Source organism: Schistocerca serialis, chromosome 7 (assembly GCF_023864345.2).
Source record: "Schistocerca serialis cubense isolate TAMUIC-IGC-003099 chromosome 7, iqSchSeri2.2, whole genome shotgun sequence".
NCBI classification, from domain to species: domain Eukaryota; kingdom Metazoa; phylum Arthropoda; class Insecta; order Orthoptera; family Acrididae; genus Schistocerca; species Schistocerca serialis.
Window position 1 is genome coordinate 271906990 of NC_064644.1, and position 19820 is coordinate 271926809.

General features: G+C 40.4%; 1 protein-coding gene across 2 annotated transcripts in view; it reads left to right on the forward strand.

Moving 5' to 3' along the window:
• The window catches only part of LOC126412617 (synembryn-A), a 137480-nt gene that overhangs the window by 83236 nt on the left and 34424 nt on the right, over positions 1-19820 (forward strand). For both annotated transcript variants that reach the window (XM_050082285.1, XM_050082286.1), the window contains exons 6-8: positions 2867-3026; positions 9721-9973; positions 13455-13608. In XM_050082285.1, coding sequence (XP_049938242.1) covers positions 2867-3026; positions 9721-9973; positions 13455-13608 — 567 coding nt within the window. The remainder of the gene's footprint in view (positions 1-2866; positions 3027-9720; positions 9974-13454; positions 13609-19820) is intronic.

Consider the following 19820-nt stretch of genomic DNA (forward strand, 5'->3'; position numbering starts at 1 on the left):
GTCTGTATCTCTTTATACTTGCTTCCTTTGTTGCATTTTTATATTTCTTCCATTCTTCAATTATATTTAGTATCTCAAAAGATTTACACTGGACATTGACTTTTTGCCTCATTGTTCATCTGCTGCCCTCATTATATGTAGTGCTCCCTTTGAAACTCTTAATCTTGTTGTTCCAACTTTTCCAGATTATACCTTTCTTTAATATCTCATGTTTAAATAATGATGGCAGATTTGTAAACATAAATAAACACACTAAACCATGAAAGAAGTAGCTGAACAGATGAGCTTGCAAATGTCTTCTGAAATTTTTCAGGTAATGCTAAATATCAAGGAACATATTTGCCAGTGAAACACCAGATACATACAATAATGTATGGTTAGCTTTAAATACATCAGCAAATGGATTACAGTCAAGAGGTTGAATAAAGAATGTCTTGGAAACAAGAGTCCGAATATTGAAATAACTTTCCAAACCACACAAAGCAGTTGCAACAAAAACAGCTTTTCAGTAAACACAAAAAATCAGCCCTACAACTCCGTTAGACAAATAAAGTAATAGTAGCATTAGCAGTGCAAGTGTGTGTGTCAACTTCCGTGGATAAGTGGTCAGCATGTCTGACTGCCATCTAGAGAACCTGGACTTAATTCCCAGCACTGCCAGGGGTTATTCCTTGGTAGATGGGAGGACGGAAATAGGGTGGACTCCACTTTGTGAGATTAACTGAAGAACTGCTTGAATGAGAAGTAACAGTTCCAAGGTCTAGTAGTGTGCTGATCCCACGCGCCTCCATACTGCATCCAAATAATGCCCTAAGCAGAGGATGAAACAATGGCTTGTCGGCATTGCATCATCCTCTGCGCCTAATCATGGAGTTACTTGGTTTTTGTAGTGTAGTACAGTGAGTGAGACACTTTTGTTGTCAGCTTCCTGTTTGTAATGTTCATTTTTTCCTTCAGTTGAGAAACTGTATTAACTTCAAATGATCCCATGTTGGAGAGATTTATGACAATGTACTACATTTTCTTCTTTAGTTGACTGCTGTGTGGTTAGAATTATTTTCTTGTGCCTCCTGCCTATTTCCTATTTTTAAATCCTTTTAAGGTAAGCTGTTAGTAATTCATAGGAGTTAACATTAGATCAAATAACTAATCAGATGCTGAATTGAATTTGGGAGAAAAGAAAGTTTTTGGCACAAATTGACTAAAAAAAGGATCGATTGACAGGACTCATCCCGAGGCAGGAAGGAAGTATGAAGGCAAAAACTGTAGACAGAGACCTAGGCATGAATGCAGCAAGCAGAGTTAAATGGATACAGGTTGCAGTAGATACAGGGTGGCACACGAAATGTGTTACCAATTGTTTCTTTCACAATTTACGATGCACATTAGATATCCCGCTGGGATCTCTACAGCAGTACCAACAGAGCTTGGAAAAACAAATGAGTTACAAAATGACGTGTAATTCACGATACTGCTGCTAGTAGACTAGTTAGCAGCAATGGCTGACAATGGAAGACTGACGACACAGCAACGATCGGCAATTGTGTTACTTTTTCATGAAACGAAAAGCCTTGTTGTGACTCAGAGGCGTTTTCGACAACAGTTTAACACACGACGGGTCCCTTGCAAGAAGACCATCCACAGGTTGTACGATAAATTTGTACAGGAAGGAACAGTATTGTAAGCGAAGTGACCTCGGCCTAAGCCTGTTTGTTTGCCCGAGAATATTGAAGCAGTACGAGTTGCTGTACACAGAAGTCCCGGGAAATCATGTAGAAAGGCAGCAGTGCAACTGGGAATATCCAGATGCTCCATTCAATGCATTCTTAAAAGTGACCTCCATATGAACCCATACAAGATGACCTGTGCACAGCAGCTCACTGAAGAACACAAGCAGCAGAGACTACTGTTTGCTCAGTGGGCGGAGGATAGAGAAGAAACTCACAACAACGTTTGGTTTTCAGACGAGGCACATTTTCATTTAGATGGTGTGGTTAACAAACAGAATGTACGCTTTTGGGCCACTGAAAACCCACAAGTGCTTCATGAACGACAACATTATGCTCCGAGGATTACAGCGTGGGCAGCAATTTCCAGTCACGGACGTACTGGACCCTTTTTCTTTGAAGAAACTGTGAACAGCAAGCGGTATTTGAGCATGCTTCGCAATAGCTTCATTCCACAGCTTCTTGCTACTACCTTGCCCTTCAACACGCAGTGGTTCATGCAAGATGGAGCAATGCCACATACTGCAAACACTGTGTTGGAGTTTTTACATGAGCATTTTGACATGCGGATCATTTCACTCAGGTTTCCAGGTCGCTTCAATGACGGACAAACTTGGCCCCCCAATAGCCCAGACCTCAATCCACGTGACTTTCTTCTTTGGGGGTACCTAAAGGAAAAAATTTTCCTGAAATGTCCACGTGATTTAATGGAGCTCAGAAGACTTATTCTTCAAGCTTCCAGTGAAATTACGGAAAACATGTGCCGTAGGGTAATCACTAACTTCACGCTTGAAGGAAGTTAGGAAACGAAATGTTGGACATATTGAGCATTTGCTGAGTTAGAACAAATCTCGATAGACGGCTCTTCATTGTAGTATATGTTCCTGTCAGATTGTATTGACAATAAAGTTTATATTCAAAACCAAAATGGTGACGCATATCGTGCACCACCCTGTACATATAGATGAAGAGATTTGCACAGGATAGACTAGTTGGGAGAGCTGCATCAAACCAGTCTTCGGACTAGAGACTACAGCAGCAACAACCATTACTTCATGCACACAGCAATTAGTGGGATCTTTGCAATGCAAATAGATATCTTCATTCTTTCTTACTCTACGCTGTTAATTTTTTTCCAGGCATGCAGTAAACTTACTAGTCAGTCTTCCTGGGAGCTGCTATTCAGAACTATTGACACTTGCAGACAGACTGTGCCCACCTGAGCTGGAATGTGAAGGATATAACATGGCAGTGGTGGAAATAATATTGGAACTGTTGGATGAAAAGCTGGAAGACCAGGTAGTTATCGATTCTCTATTACCAAATGTCACGTGTGTTTTGGAGTTAATCTGGGAACATAGATCAATTTTGACATCATTCTTGATTGTGTACAAGCATTACCACGTATACAGTTCACTGATTTGAATTTAACTACATAAGCTATTGCCCACAAAACCTGTGTCAAACATTATTTCTTATTACTATTCTATGTTTCTGATTTATGTAACTAAAAAGGAATCTACACTTTGTCCCTAGATCTGCCCCAAGAGTCACATTTAAATAGCAGAAATTAAGAGTTGGAAGATTCTTACATGTTTATTCTCCTGAAGCTGCAGTTTAATAATGAATTCAGAGCTAAAATAATAAGTGAATAATAGTACTAAAGACACTTCAACATTTGTTATTTATTTATTTAACCTGATCAGCTTAGGGCCTTCAGGCCATCTCTTACCAGGGTTTCACAAATACGATATTTTTTTACATCATAGTTACTTGAGCAATAACAATAATTTTAGGATGACAAATAGTAATAAAATAGTATTAATAGAATTAAAAATGATTTCACCTCTATTAATACTACTGCTGCTGCCACCAGTAATAATAATAATGATAATAATAACAATAATAAATAACAGCCATAAAATAATAACAACAACAATATTAATAGTAATAGTGGCAGATACAAAAAATATTTATTGGATAGATGAAAGAATCTACTCATTAAGTGATGGCATGAGAACACACAGATAAAGATATCGATATTTGCAAGCTGTTGGAGCCTTCTTCTGGCAGAACGGTTGAAGGGGAAGGAAGAGGGATGAAGGAAAAGAACTGGCGAGATGCAGGAAATGGACAGAGTTTGAAAAAGGCACCCACAACTCATGGGCAGAAAGGATGAGATTCCTTGTCATCTGATGTGCGAAAATCTCTGCACTTGTCTGCATGCAGTCAGGATAGCTATGCAAATGATGTTGAAATATGATCAAAGAGTGAAACATCACAGACATATCAGACACAGGTGATCATAACCAGTTCCAGGTGACATGAGCACTTCAGAGAAAGAGCTTTCAGGGTAACATTTCTGTAATCAACAGTTGGAAGAATAAGTGGTTGTACAAGTTCTTTTTTTTTCCTTCTTTTTTTCAGAACAAAAGGGAAGATCTTTTTAAATTTTTGTAGGGCATGCCATCTTGCTCATTGTGGCTGTGCTCAGTCCAATTTAGATTTATGTGCACTTTTGCTCCTAGATCCTTTCCTGAGAGAGAAAAATTGATATTTGTCCCATTTAGTATTGAAGATGATAGGGTTCCCCAATATTTCAAGCTAACGAGTCTAGAATGACCAACAGAGCCACTTGTGGTTTGAATGCATTGAATTTTGATTCTGTATTCTTTGCCCATTTTGACAGTGCATACAGGTCAGTCATGAAACTCTCAACATACATGTGGTAGATGCACGAGGACAAAACTGATGACATAGCATTGCTGTACAGGGAAGGAGTATAGGACCTAACAATGAACCCTGGGGAATGCCTCATTCTGCCAGCTTCCGTTGAGATTTTATGATGCCTGACACAATGTATTACTGGCAAGATGTCAGGTACAAACGAAACCGTTCCACTATGTTGCTGAAAAATGTAGGCTGCTAATTTTCTGATTAGTATTCATCCAGTAGATTGTTTTTAGTTAACTAGTTGGTTAACTGGTTCCGGACTGTGTATTCTAAGGCCTTGGATGTTGCCTAAAGATGTTGCCTGAAGTACATAAATAGGTCAGTAACCAGAGTCCGCTATGACATTGTCCTTTTTGAAGTAGTGGCTTAACTAGTCCCTGTTTCCAGGCCTCGGGGGAAACATTTGTGGTTCAGAAGTGGTTGAAGATATTTGTTATAGTGGGCAGTAGTGGGTCAGTAATAAGCTTCATCATTAGGACTATGGTGGCATTGTGTCCAGTAGATGCTGATCTGATACACTTGTTGATGTGTGTGATAGTATTGCAAATAACAGTTTTAGACAGAATTCTGCATGACTACTGTCATTTATCTGCAGGAAGTAATCAATAAGTATCTGTTTTATTTTTTTACCTTAATAATGAGCTCATAGCAATGTACACACACAGTTAAAAAGCTGAGGTTCCTTCATTTTCAAAATTCAGTGCTTCAGGTAAATTCTTCATAATTTGTTACATCATTATGGAACCACAGCAATCATTCTTGCTGTTATAACAACGAGCAGTCCAAACTTCAATAAGTTATTTATGTTGGATTCTGGTAACTGGTTTCAGTCTACAAGACCATCTTCTGACCAGAGGCTCTAGATTAGGCTGTTCCTGCTCATCGGCTCCGTTGTGAGCCGCGGAGCGCTCCCTGCTCCAGGGAGCCGCGTCGCTCGCTGTGACCAGTCAAGTGGGCCGGCACGTGGCACGGCTGGCTGAGGCAGGTGGCAAGACAAGCATTTTGATGTGCCAGCTGCGTCTTAAAGGATCGACAACCTCATACTCTTAGCTGCTAAGACGTGGTGACGTGCTACACCAGGAAATACCATGTTCAGGAAATAAATAAGAAACAACTGTTTTACAAGAAATTGCATACTACATTTATTGGGCCTCTGTAGCTTGACATTTTCTTTTCATTACAAGATCGGAAATATCAGGCGTCAAAGTGTTCGCAGCGTTAATGCGGAGGATGGCCTTCATTGTTGCATCCTGAAGAAACGATCGTTCCTTACTTTTTACTCTTTTCATTGCTGAGAAAAGCTGCTCACAACAATACATAGATCCAAACATGCACATGATCTGAGCGCCATTGTTGTGAAGCTTGGGAAATGTTTTTTGCTGTAATGAACGATACCATCGTGACACATCCAACGTGTTGTAGTACCTCTCTTTCAACAAAGTTGAATTTTGCACATCAGTAATCTCCAATTGAAGTGACAGTGACAAGTCATCGGGGGAAACTGGAAAAGGAGTGCTGAACACCTTGAGTTCCATTTCCAAACTAGTGAGGTCTCGGAATCGTGTTTCAAACGACGTGGTGAGCTGCTTTAATTTTGCTTGGTAATCGCCGAAATTAGTACCTTCAGGTAGTTTTAAAGAAGCAAGGCGATTGAAGAACGTTAAATGTCCATAACTCATCTGCCTTTCAAATAAACGTAACTTTTCCATGAACGCTTTGATCTGGTCGTGCATGTCAACGATTAGCTGCCCTTTGCCCTGCAGTGACAGATTTAAATTATTCAGATGCATAGTTATGTCAGCTAGGAACGCCAGGCCTGATATCCATTTTATAACTTTCAGGCAACGCATTTCTTCAAAATGGTTCAAATGGCTCTGAGCACTATGGGACTTAACTTCTGTGGTCATCAGTCCGCTAGAACTTAGAACTACTTAAACCTAACTAACCTAAGGACATCACACACATCCATGCCCGAGGCAGGATTCGAACCTGCGACCGTAGCAGTCGCGTTGTTCCGGACTGAGCGCCTTAACCGCGAGACCACCGCGGCCGGCGCATTTCTTCCCCTTTCATTTCGAGAAAAAGTGATATTTCCTCAAGAATGGCAAAGAAAACATCAAGAACTTTTCCCCGACTCAGCCAACGAACTGTACTGTGGTAAGGTATATCCCCATACTCCGCTTCCGTATCTTTCAGGAATCCTTTGAATTGGCGATGATTCATACCGTGACGCCGCAAAAAATTCACACATTTCATTACGCCACCTAGCTCTACTGTTTCAGCACACAGTGCCTCTTGGTGAATAAAACAATGAAGAGTCAAAATGTCTTTCCCGAATCCGTCCCTGAGTTTATTTTTCAAACGAGAAGCAAAACCTTGGTGACGCCCGATCATTTGTGGTGCACCCTCCGTCGCTACAGAATGGAGCTTATCCCACGGCAAATTCATATTGTCCACTGATTCACAAACAGCTTCAAAAACGTCACGTCCTGTTGCGGTGTAATCGAGTGGTACCACATCCAAGAGTTCTTCAGTTACTTGCAGCTCCATGTCGACGCCACAAACAAAGACTGCAAGCTGAGCACAGTCCGATATGTCGGTGCTTTCGTCAAGCGCTAGCGAATATGCAACAAAGTTCTCCGCCTTTTTCCAGAGCTGTGTGTCTAAATCCGCTGCCATGTCCAGTATTCGACGAGACATTGTTTGCTTCGAGAGGCAAACCCCTTCAATTGCCTGCACCTCCCTTGGAAACAAACATTCTGCAACTGCTACCATGCACGATTTTACGAGTGGTCCCACCGAAAACAGCTTGCCACTTGTCGCAATGATGTGAGCGACCCTGTAGCTTGCTCGATTTGCAGATTCAGTAATGTTTTCTCGGCTCTCATTCACCCGAAAATTGTAAACGCATTACAGAACACGAACTATGTTGCATGTTTTGATACCCTCCGTATTACGAAACCGTTTTTGAACTTACATCTCGTGGGATGTCGTTCTTAAGCCTGGCTACCAGTTCTCTGCGTGCAACGCCTTCTACCTGATCGTAGTGCGCTGCGTGAAGACGGGTATTATGTCGCCGTATATTGTACCTCTTCGCTGAATTAAATACTTTATGACATACAAGACATTGCGGACGACCATACCTCTCAATGAATAGAAAGGTATCCTCCAATAGAGGTACAGGACTCCCGCGGCTAGTCATAGCTGTCATTGAACACGGATTATTGTGTCAGTTGCGGCTGCATGCGGCCAGGGGGCAGTGAGTTCGCTTTCCCCCTCCACGCGGGCTCCAAGCTGCCGCAGTGAGCGCTCCGGAGCGCTCCGGCTCCCTGGAGCTCGGTTGGAACAGCCTGCTCTAGATGATATGAGGAGATGGTTCAGTGAGCTGCGTAGTAGCGACTGCTACTTGCCATGAACTGAACAGTTGGAAAAGTGACAAGTTCCAGCTGCACTACACGGCAGTTCTGTGAACCGGCTCCTCCCTTCATATGGAGCCTCTGCTCTGAAGATGGTCTTACAGATTGAAACCGATAACCAGAATCAAAAGTAAATAATTTATTGTGATTTGGTCTGCTTTTAGTAAAAAAACCAGATGCATCCAGAAAGTAAGTTCCAATCATGTCCAGAGGTGGCATGAGTAGTCGGATAGGAATGTGCATGCACAGGAGTGGAAAGGATGTATGTGGAATACTGCAGTGCAGTTTGAGTCTTTTTGTAGCAGTGGGTACCTCACAGTCCTGGGATAAAATGGCTGCTCTGATATTGTCTCCCATCAGCTGCAAGATTCCTGCAGTTATCCAATTTTTGCATGCTCAGAAGCAGCCTCCAGCAGGGATTCATTGCCAGTTGTGCCATGTGTATGGACACAACACTGTGAGTGACAGTACTTCAGACAATGGTGTAGGCAATTCGCTGAAGGACAAACCAATATTCACAGTGAAGATCGTAGTGGTCGACCATCCCTGGTGACACCAGAACAGATGGAAAGTGTGTGGCAAGCAATTTTGCAGAGCTGGTGTTTCCCAATTTCAGAATGCTCTCATCAATTCCCCCAGATGTCGCGCTTGCTCTTGCACAAAATTGTCTCCTAGTGGCTTGGTTTTCATAAAATGTGTTCACGATGAATGCCAAGGCAACTGACAAATGGACACAAAACCAGACATCTGGCCACAGCATTGACATTCCTACAGTGGCACGCAGAGAAAGGTGATGAGTTTCTCGACCATGTTGTTGCTGGATATGAAACATGGGCGCTACGTGGCACACCAGAAGCAAAACAACAGTCCTTGCATTGGTGGTGTAGTTGTTCGCTTGTGAAAGCCAAATTCAAGCAGATAATCTCTGTCAAAAAAATCATGTTCACTTTCTTATGGGATCATTGTAGTGTCTTCCTGTGTGAGTTTTTACTGCAAGGGGAGACAGTGAATGATGATTGGTATTGTCAGAAATTGTAAAATCTGAGGAGGGTGATCCAGAACAAGTGATGTGAGATACTGAAAAGAGGCATTGCATTTGTGCATGACAATGCAAGACTCCATACAGCCAATCCACACGAATGTGTTGAATCAGTGTGGATCTTCGGCGATCCATCCTACAGCTCGGACCTTGCCCAAAGTGATTTTCATCTCTTCCATCTCTTAAAACATTTTCTGGTAGGAAAAAGTTTCTACAATGATGCTGAGATGCAGACTGAAGTGACTTTCTGGCTCTGGGCATTGGCGGCAGACTCATATGATATGGGTATACAATTGATAGTGCACCATTACAATAAATGCCTCATCAATGGTGGTAACTACATTGAGAAGCAGCCAGTGAACCTGTGTAAATATTCCAATATATATTTTGTACTTAGTCATATTTTTGTTTTCTTTATCAATCGTTGAAACTTACTTTCTGAGTGCACCTTGTAATAAATTCTTAATGGTCTTGGTTCAGCCATTGTAAGTAATGTGTGAAGTTGTGATGCCAGGGAAAGAATAGAGCTATGACATGATAGGATTTAGAGCTAAGTGTGCAAAGGACAAATGAAGTAAATTTCAGAGTGGTCTCAATGCTAGGCATGGGAATGGGAAGACAGGTGAAATGGTACCTGTAAATGAGTAAAAAGTTTAGTAATTGAGTTATTTGCTAAAATAGACATGTCTTTTGCTACTTGAGAAGAAGGAAGGAATATTTAGAATTGCTGGCAGGATTAATTTTGAAGTAAAACTCTTTAAGAGAAAAGATAATACATGCTTATTTCTGATTGGTGGTTTTGTAGGTAATCAAGAAACATCCTGAGTCTCTGTGTCCGCTACTCACAGTTTTAGCCAAGGGAGCAAGATATCAGCGCCCAATTCGAAAGTTCCTAAGAGCAAGAATCTTACCTCCACTTGGTGAGCAAGTATTAACAAGACCAGAAGAGGGTGACACAATGCGGAATAAACTATGTCGTTTGCTGACAGCAGCAAATCCAGACACCAATATTTCACAGCTGGCTGCTGACCTTCTGTTCGTGCTATGCAAGGAGAATGGTATGCTTTTTTTTTTATGTTGTCTAAATAATTGTAAGAACTGTGGAGCATCTCTGTCAGTTTTCCTACTTCTGTCCTCTGCTCACTCAAAGAGAAGTGATATACATATGTTCTATGAGATTTGACCTCTAGAGAATATCGTAAGTCTGTGAATACAGTTTGTCTTGTATGTTACTGGATCAAGAGCTTATAAGATATTTGAAGATTAATAATACTTTATTTTATTATTTCTTTATAGAATTCTGTGTACTGCAGATGCATTTGCTTTACTGGAAACTTTTGATTTCATGTCTTCCTTGCTTATGTATGATAAAATCTCAGTTAAAGTCTGATAAGCAACAGAACTAATAATAAAACTTCTAATTTTAAACAGAGAGATGAAATAAAAGCTATTACAGTCCTCCTCCTGCTCTTGTTCCTGTTCTTGCTCCTTCCCGCCCCATCCCCCCCCTCTTCATCACATTTTCCTGTATGCTACCTTTACCATTTTTTCTGCTAACCTCTTTACAGCTAACTTACCCACACATCTATGATTAGTGATCATGCCATTAAGGCTTCACACGTAATTAAAAGCAGCATTTTATTGATTGTGGCCAGCTTAATCGAATGATGGTCAAGAAACAAAGACATTAAGCTGTCATAACGTAGTAACTGATGCAGTCAGCATTTACATTCTTCTGTAACAGAGGTCATCATATATGTATTGCTATGATGTGGTACATGTGAATTCTATGGCAGTACAACGTACAAGAAACACAATATTTGGCGTTTACATAGTGTACACATGTGTGGCTGGTGCTGTGACAAAATGGGGACTGGTGATCTTGCCACAGTATTGGCATCAACACTGACTAGATTGTTAGCCAAAACTAGTGATCAGTCCAATTAATTAAGATTTCGTGTCCAACCTTGACTACATGGGCTTTCGACCCCCAACATAAATAAAAAATTTACAACAGATCGTGTGTCACCTGGTTGGCAATGTCAACAAACTTGATAACCTCCTTTTTTCTACTACCTTACGTCTTTCTTGCTAACTTACCTCTTTTACCCTCCTAACTTGCCCTATTTCCCTGCTAACTTGCCCCTTTTTCTGCTAACTTCCCTTTTTTCTACTACCTTGCCCCTTTTTCCACTAATTTGTCCTTTTTCCCACTAACTTGCCCTCTTTCCTGCTAATTACTCTTTTTCCAATTTGTTTGTTCTCCCACTGTCATGCTTTTTTCCTACTGTCTTGCCTTTTTTGCTGCACTAGCCAGGCTTCTTTCTGATAACTAGCTTTTTCCCATAGACAAAAAAATCCTCAAGCTCAACATTCAGCATTTTCATTTGTGTAATTTCCCTGACCCAACTGCTTTTATTGCAACAGTTGCTACAAAAAATGCTTTTCATTTGCCTGTGTTTGATTTATAAAATGCAATTTGTAATGATAGGTTACATCTGTGAAAGAGCTCATGATGATAGGCTACATATTTGAAAGAGCACAAGGAATACAAAGCACAAAAAACAGGGAGAAATGGACAAAATAAACTTTTTGTCCATTTAATACAAATCACCCCTGTAAGAAGCTGATATTGTAATATATGGAACAAATCTTCAACAGTTTATGGAAGCTTCAGGACACAATTAAGTGGTGATAGTTGAAGAAATTGTTGGAAGTAAAGGGATAACTAGAAATACTGTCACAGTAACCTGAAAAAATAATAGGTCCAGTAAACCATAGTAAATAATCTGAACAGCTAACAGAAGATGCGGAGCAAAAAGGGGTTTCTCTATCTTACTCCTCCTCTCTACTATTGATCATTTTTCTCCATCTTCCTAAATTTATTTTGGTCTTCACTTCAGTTTTTCCCACTTTTATTTTCTCTTAGTTCATTTTCAAGTCAAATTTCTTCCTGCTGCCTAACAAACACAGCAATCATACTGGCCCTGCCTCTATAGGCCTCTCTACACAATCAAACTTGTCTGTCAAATTCACTCTTTCTAATAAGTCCATACACATACTAACAAAGTTCGTCAATTTAACCTCACTTTTGAAGCAGATGCCTTTTGTGTCATGAAGTATTTTGACACTAGTGGGAATGGCTACCACTGCAGGCAAAGCATTTCTTGCATTGGCTTTAGCACTTTGTATGAATATGAAAAAGAATTTGAGGTGCTGCTCAAGGAACTGTTTGAAATTGAAAGAGAAATATACTTATGAAAATCTGCTACAGGGAATAATATACTAAGAGCCTGACGACTACATCAGTTTTCCCGGAAGGCCAGTTAAATTTTTAATAACTGAGTTACTTCCCCTTCACACTGAAAATGTAGGCACAAGTATGCAAAAACTTATTCTCTCTTAGTTGTTCCTCTCATGGCAGTTCATTAAAATACCAAAACATGGGAACATAATCATTATAACTGGAGGAACCAGAGAGCTACGATTGAGAGGGGTGATATGTATTAATCATGGCTGAAAGCAAGGGGAAACTACTTTGAGGTTTGCCGATGACATTGTAATTCTGTCAGAGACAGCAAAGGACTTGAAAGAGCAGTTGAACGGAATGGATAGTGTCTTGAAAGGAGGATATAAGATGAACATCAACAAAAGCAAAACGAGGATAATGGAATGTAGTCGAATTAAGTCGGGTGATCCTGAGGGAATTAGATTAGGAAATGAGACACTTAAAGTAGTAAACGAGTTTTGCTATTAGGGGAGCAAAATAACTGATGATTATCGAAGTAGAGAGGATATAAAATGTAGACTGGCAATGGCAAGGAAAGCGTTTCTGAAGAAGAGAAATTTGTTAACATCGAGTATAGATTTAAGTGTCAGGAAGTAGTTTCTGAAAGTATTTGTATGGAATGTAGCCATGTATGGAAGTGAAACATGCACGATAAATAGTGTGGACAAGAAGAGAATAGAAGTTTTCAAAATGTGGTGCTACAGAAGAATGCTTAAGGTTAGATGGGTAGATCACATAACTAGTGAGGAGGTATTGAATAGGATTGGGGAGAAGAGGAGCTTGTGGCACAACTTGACTAGAAGAAGGGATCGCTCGGTAGGACATGTTCTGAGGCATCAAGGGATCACCAATTTAGTATTGGAGGGCAGGGTGGAGGGTAAAAATCGTAGAGGGAGACCAAAAGATGAATACACTAAGCAGATTCAGAAGGATGTAGGTTGCAGTAGTTACTGGGAGATGAAGAAGCTTGCACAGGATAGAGTAGCATGGAGAGCTGCATCAAACCAGTCTCAGGACTGAAGACCACAACAACAACATGTATTAGTCTCGACACAAGTTGCTTGCATGCATTCATTCATCCTAAAGATTGGATATTGTGTATGAAAAATATTCACAACAAATGGAATTTTTTATTATACTGTAAGAATAAAAATAATTTTTTTGAAGTTTTTGTTTTTAATCTGATTTTCAGGTCCATAATTTATTATAATCAGATGCTCATATGGATTAAAATTATTCTTGCATTTTAGTTGGCCGAATGGTAAAATATACTGGCTATGGTAATGCTGCTGGACTTCTAGCAAATAGAGGTCTGATGCTTGGTGGAGATGGAAAGAAACCTGATGGATATTCATCAGACAGTGAAGACAGTGATACAGAAGAGTACCAGAAATACCGAGACAGGTAGTGTCAATTTCTTTAGTATTTACAGGTAGTATAATAAACCTCCTTGCATTTCCCCACATTAGCTGCTTTCTTGGTTCTCTGCCTTGAGATTTCATCCATGTACATGCATACATCAGACCTTTTTATATCATTCTCCCAGACACTTATTGAGGAAATGAAAATGTTGGTGTAAAATAGTCGCATGTCAATAAGTTTGTTAAATTACGAGGGTAATCCCAAAAGTAAGGTCTCCTATTTTTTTTATAAGTACATGGACCTGTTTATTTCTACAGTGGCTTACATCAGTTTACAGCTTGAACATTTAGCTATTTTTCGACATAATCACCGTTTCTGTCGATGCATTTTTGTAGACGCTGTGGCAGTTTTTGTATGCCCATGTCATACCAGCTCGCCGCCATGCTGTTCCGAAAGTTATGAACCTCTTCTTTCACCTTGTCGTCAGAGCCATATCACTGGGACCACAATTAATGCTGACAGGTACTGTGAGACTGAAAAAACTCAAACGGGCAATTCAGAACCGGAGAAGAGGAATGTTGAGCAACGGCATACACATTCTCCATGACAACGCTCACCCACACATCACTCGGCAAACCGTTGCTCTCCTGCAACAGTTTCAGTGGACCATAATCACCCACCCATTCTATAGCCTTGACTTGGCACCCAGTGACTATCACCTGTTCCCTAGGTTAAAAGAACATTTGGCCTGAAAGCGGTTCAGCTCAAACAATGAGGTGAAACAAGAGATTCATAATTTTCGGAACAGCTTGGTGGCGAACTGGTATGACATGGGCATACAAAAACTGTTGCAGCATCTACAAAATTGCATCGACAGAAATGGTGATTATGTCAAAAAATAGGTAAATGTTAAAGCTGTAAACTGATGTAAACCATTGTACAAATAAACAGGTCTATGTACTTACATGAAAATAGAAGATCTTACTTTTGGCATTACCCGTGTATAATATGTGTTAATTGTGGAAAGCATGGTCCTGCATGAACAAGGGCAAACAGTAAGTGAAAGTAATGAAGATAAAGCAGTGGCAAATGAACCATGGACCTTGCCGTTGGTGGGGAGGCTTGCATGCCTCTGTGATACAGATGGCCGTACTGTAGGTGCAACCACAATGGAGGGGTATCTGTTGAGAGGCCAGACAAACGTGTGGTTCCTGAAGAGGGGCAGCAGCATTTTCAGTAGTTGCAGGGGCAACAGTCTGGATGATTGACTGATCTGGCCTTGTAACACTAACCATAACGGCCTTGCTGTGCTGGTACTGCTAACGGCTGAAAGCAAGGGGAAACTACGGCCGTAATTTTTCCCGAGGGCGTGCAGTATTACTGTATGGTTAAATGATGATGGCATCCTCTTGGGTAAAATATTCCGGAGGTAAAATAGTCCCCCATTCGGATCTCTGGGCGGAGACTGCTCAAGAGGACGTCATTATCAGGAGAAGGAAAACTGGCGTTCTACGGATCGGAGCGTGGAATGTCAGATCCCTTAATTGGGCAGTTAGGTTAGAAAACTTAAAAAGGGAAATGGATAGGTTAAAGTTAGATGTAATGGGAATTAGTGAAGTTCGGTGGCAGGAGTAATAAGACTTTTGGTCACGGGAATACAGGGTTATAAATACAAGTGAAGTAGGTAAAAAGACGAGGGCTAGTAGAAATCCTTGGATAACAGAAGAAATATTGAATTTAATTGATGAAATGAGAAAATATAAAAATGCAGTAAATGAAGCAGGCAAAAAGGAATACAAACGTCTCAAAAATGAGATCGACAGGAAGTGCAAAATGGCTAAGCAGGGATGGCTAGAGGACAAACGTAAGGATGTAGAGGCTTATCTCACAAGGGGTAAGATAGATACTGCCTACAGGAAAATTAGAGAGACCTCTGGAGAAAAGAGAACCACTTGCATGAATATCAAGAGCTCAGATGGAAACCCAGTTCTAAGCAAAGAAGGGAAAGCAGAAAGCTGGAAGGAGTATATAGAGGGTCTATACAAGGGCGATGTACTTGAGGACAATATTATGGAAATGGAAGAGGATGTTGATGAAGATGAAATGGGAGATACGATACTGTGTGAAGAGTTTGACAGAGCACTGAAACACCTGAGTCGAACCAAGGCCCCGGGAGTAGACAACATTCCATTAGAGCTATTGACAGCCTGGGGCGAACCAGTCCTGACAAAACTCTACCATCTGCTGGGCAAGATGTATGAGACAGGAGAAATATCCTCAGACTTCAAGAAGAATATAATAATTCCAATCCCAAAGAAAGGAGGTGTTGACAGATGTGAAAATTACCAAACTATCAGTTTAATAAGTCACAGCTGCAAAATACTAACGCAAATTCTTTACAGACGAATGGAAAAACTGGTAGAAGCCGACCTCGGATAAGATCAGTTTGGATTCCATAGGAATGTTGGAACAGGTGAGACAATACTGACCTTACGACTTATCTTAGAGGAAAGATTAAGGAAAGGCAAACCTACGTTTATAGCATTTGTAGACTTAGAGAAAGCTTTTGACAATGTTGACTGGAATACTCTCTTTCAAATTCTAAAGGGGGCAGAGGTAAAATACAGGGAGCAAAAGACTATTTACAATTTGTACAGAAACCAGATGGCAGTTATAAGAGTCGAGGGGCACGAAAGGGAAGCAGTGGTTGGGAAGGGAGTGAGACAGGGTTGTAGGCTCTCCCCGATGTTATTCAGTCTGTATATTTGGCAAACAGTAAAGGAAACAAAAGAAAAATTTGGAGTAGGAATTAAAATCCATGGAGAAGAAATAAAAACTTTGAGGTTTGCCGATGACATTGTAATTCTGTCAGAGACAGCAAAGGACTTGGAAGAGCAGTTGAACGGATTGGACAGTGTCTTGAAAGGAGGATATAAGATGAACATCAACAAAAGCAAAACAAGGGTAATGGAATGTAGTCGAATGAAGCCGGGTGATGCTGAGGGAATTAGATTAGGAAATGAGACACTTGAAGTAGTAAACGAGTTTTGCTATTTGGGGAGCAAAATAACTGATAATGATCGAAACAGAGAAGATATAAAATGTAGACTGGCAATGGCAAGGAAAGCGTTTCTGAAAAAGAGAAATTTGTTAACATCGAGTACCGTATTTACTCGAATCTAAGCCGCACTCGAATCTAAGCCGCACCTGAAAAATGAGACTCGAAATCAAGGAAAAAATATTTTCCCGAATCTAAGCCGCACCTGAAATTTGAGACTCGAAATTCAAGGGGAGAGAAAAATTATAGGCCGCATCTCCAAATCGAAGCAAAGTTGGTCCATTGTAATATGAGATACAATTTAGGTAGAATGAATGACGATACAGCTACAGTAGTTTGGTTCGAGTCGTAAGTTAGCCGTTAAGCTTTACCAGGTAGCCATTGCTGTGCATCAGGCGCTCCGTCCGTATTTATACGGGTACCTTTCCTTTTCCACGTGCTTCGTCTGGTTTGAATTGATAGCTTATTTTTCTTTGATCTGATAAGCGCAGTTTTCTTTGTTAAAGGTGTTTACGTCACTCTAGGCTGAAAATGCTTTACTGTACTGTGTCATGCATTGTTTGTCGCATTCTGATAGTGCGTGTTTACGGCCTGTCGCCGCTCGCGGCATGGCTTGCTTTTGTGCACGCTACCGCCGCTTTTTTTTTAAAAAAAAAAAAGAGGAATCGTCTCATTAGCGAAACAATGGCAAGAAACTGCTATTTGTTGTTACTTACACTGCTGCTTTCTTTGATAATGATCAACAAGAACCAAATAATAGACTGCGTATGATAGAAGATGTTCTGAACGAGAGTTTAGCGAAAAATTTTCTCCGTTTGAAAATCTTTGCAGGCGCCTCTTTAGTACATTACATTCTACACAGAAATTAGAGTCATCTTAGATTTAAAAATCTAGTCAATTGCCGTGCTTCATTTCTGACTGTATCACTATTAAGCATAAGAATAATACGAATATAAACATGACATGATATGTGTATTCTTCCGCGTTTGCTGTTGTCTCACTCTAGTTTCGTAGTTTATTAGGCAGACCGGATTTAAATGAGATAGCAGCAAACATGAAACAATACATGGCAAAATGTTTATTTGGGTATTATTCTTATGGTGATGAGAATACTGCATGTGATTCACAATTTATAAAAGTTCCTATTATAGCAACCATCTCTTCTCACAGATAGGAAAAAATTCAGAACGAGTTGGCCATATTGACAAACATCCCAAACAGTCTTTCCAGTCAGATTTTCGTAGTACATTGAAATGCTGCTACGTTCGAAGATGAACCATGCGGAATTTGTATTTACTTCGTTGGATAATGAATGAAAATGCAGTGGTCGAAACTCGGGGCGGAGAAAATAGCTCGTCTTCCACCTTTTTTAAATTTATTTACTGACGCAGAGGTTTTGGCGCCAGTATTTATCTTTGTGCCTACAAAGCATGCCTGTGTAGCGCTACATATATTCGACGGCAGAAGTAAGTTGTGGCGGCACCCACCAACTTTTTTCAGAATTTTCGCTGGCTTTGCACTTGATTCTAAGCCGATTTGGATTACAAAAACCGGAAAAAAAGTGAGGCTTAGATTCGAGTAAATACGGTATAGATTTTAAGTGTCAGGAAGTCGTTTCTGAAAGTATTTGTATGGAATGTAGCCATGTATGGAAGTGAAACATGGAAGATAAATAGTCTGGACAAGAAGAGAATAGAAGCTTTCAAAATGTGGTGCTATAGTAGAATGCTAAAGATTAGATGGGTAGATCACATAACTAATGGGGAGGTATTGAATAGAATTGGGGAGAAGAGGAGTTTGTGGCACAACTTGACAAGAAGAAGGGACCGGTTGGTATGACATGTTCTGAGGCATCAAGGGATCACATATTTATCATCGGAGGGCAGCGTGGAGGGTAAAAATCGCAGAGGGTGACCAAGAGATGAATACACTAAGCAGATTCAGAAGGCTGTAGGTTGCAGCAAGTACTGGGAGATGAAGAAGCTTGCACAGGATAGAGTAGCATGGAGAGCTGCATCAAACCAGTCTCAGTCTTGTATAACCAATGGAGGCTAACTCTGTCAAGAATTTAAAAAGATCTCAAGTAATAAAGCTATTTACTTTACATGAAGTTTCGTGGTGAGCCACAGCTACCATTTCTTACCCTTTTAACCTTAACACTTTTTAAAATGTTATGTTGAGGTTTGAGTGTGTGGGGTTTTGATGAAAACTGGATCATAATATTTTTAGAGCTACACAAAATTTTTGAAACCAATAAATAAATTAATTGTATTTGAAACTTGAATTGGATGGTATTCTAAGTGTTCCAAAGGATGTGAAACTTCCTGGCAGATCAAAACTGTGTGCCAGACCAAGACTCGAACTCGGGACCTTTGCCTGTTGCAAGCAAGTGCTCTAGCAACTGAGCTACCCAAGCATGACTCACAACCCATCCTCACAGCTTTCCTTCCGCCACTACCTGATCTCGTACCTTCCAGACTTACAGAAGCTCTCCTATGAAACTTGCATAAGAACTTCTGTGAAGTTTGGAAGGTAGGAAACTAGGTAGTGGTGGAAGGAAAGCTGTGGGGACGGGTTGTGAGTCATGCTTGGGTAGCTCAGTTGGTAGAGCATTTGTCCACTAAGGACACAGGTCCCGAGTTTGAGTCTCAGTCCGGCACACAGTTTTAATCTGCCAGGAAGTTTCAGATCAGTGCAAATTCCACTGCAGAGTGAAAATTTCATTCTGTTCCAAAGGATATTTGCCCTGCCATTGCATGTATTTCAGAGCAGCCATCTTCTGACCCATGTGACAAGCAATAAAAATTTCCTTTTGAAAAACAGATACTAACTGAACCTTTCTTGGGTGATGCTGTAACCCATTCACGTGCATGATCTGTGTAAAACATAGGTTGTAGTTCATAAAGATTCAGTGATGAAAGTACTGAAACTGAAGTTGCTGTAACTCTCATTATGTGTGCAATATGCTACACCACTTTTCATGAAAACTGGCAATGGCATTAAGGAAATCATTTGAAGTGAACAAAACTTTTTCCATACACAGGGTGATTTAAAAAGAAAGAACACTTTTCAGTTGTTTATTACAGACAAGCTATGAAAGATAGAAACACATTGCACATCACTCGAAAGTTTCATGTTTGCACAGACACTGTACCATTCACTTAACATGAGCTCCACACATTGCTCAAGAAACATT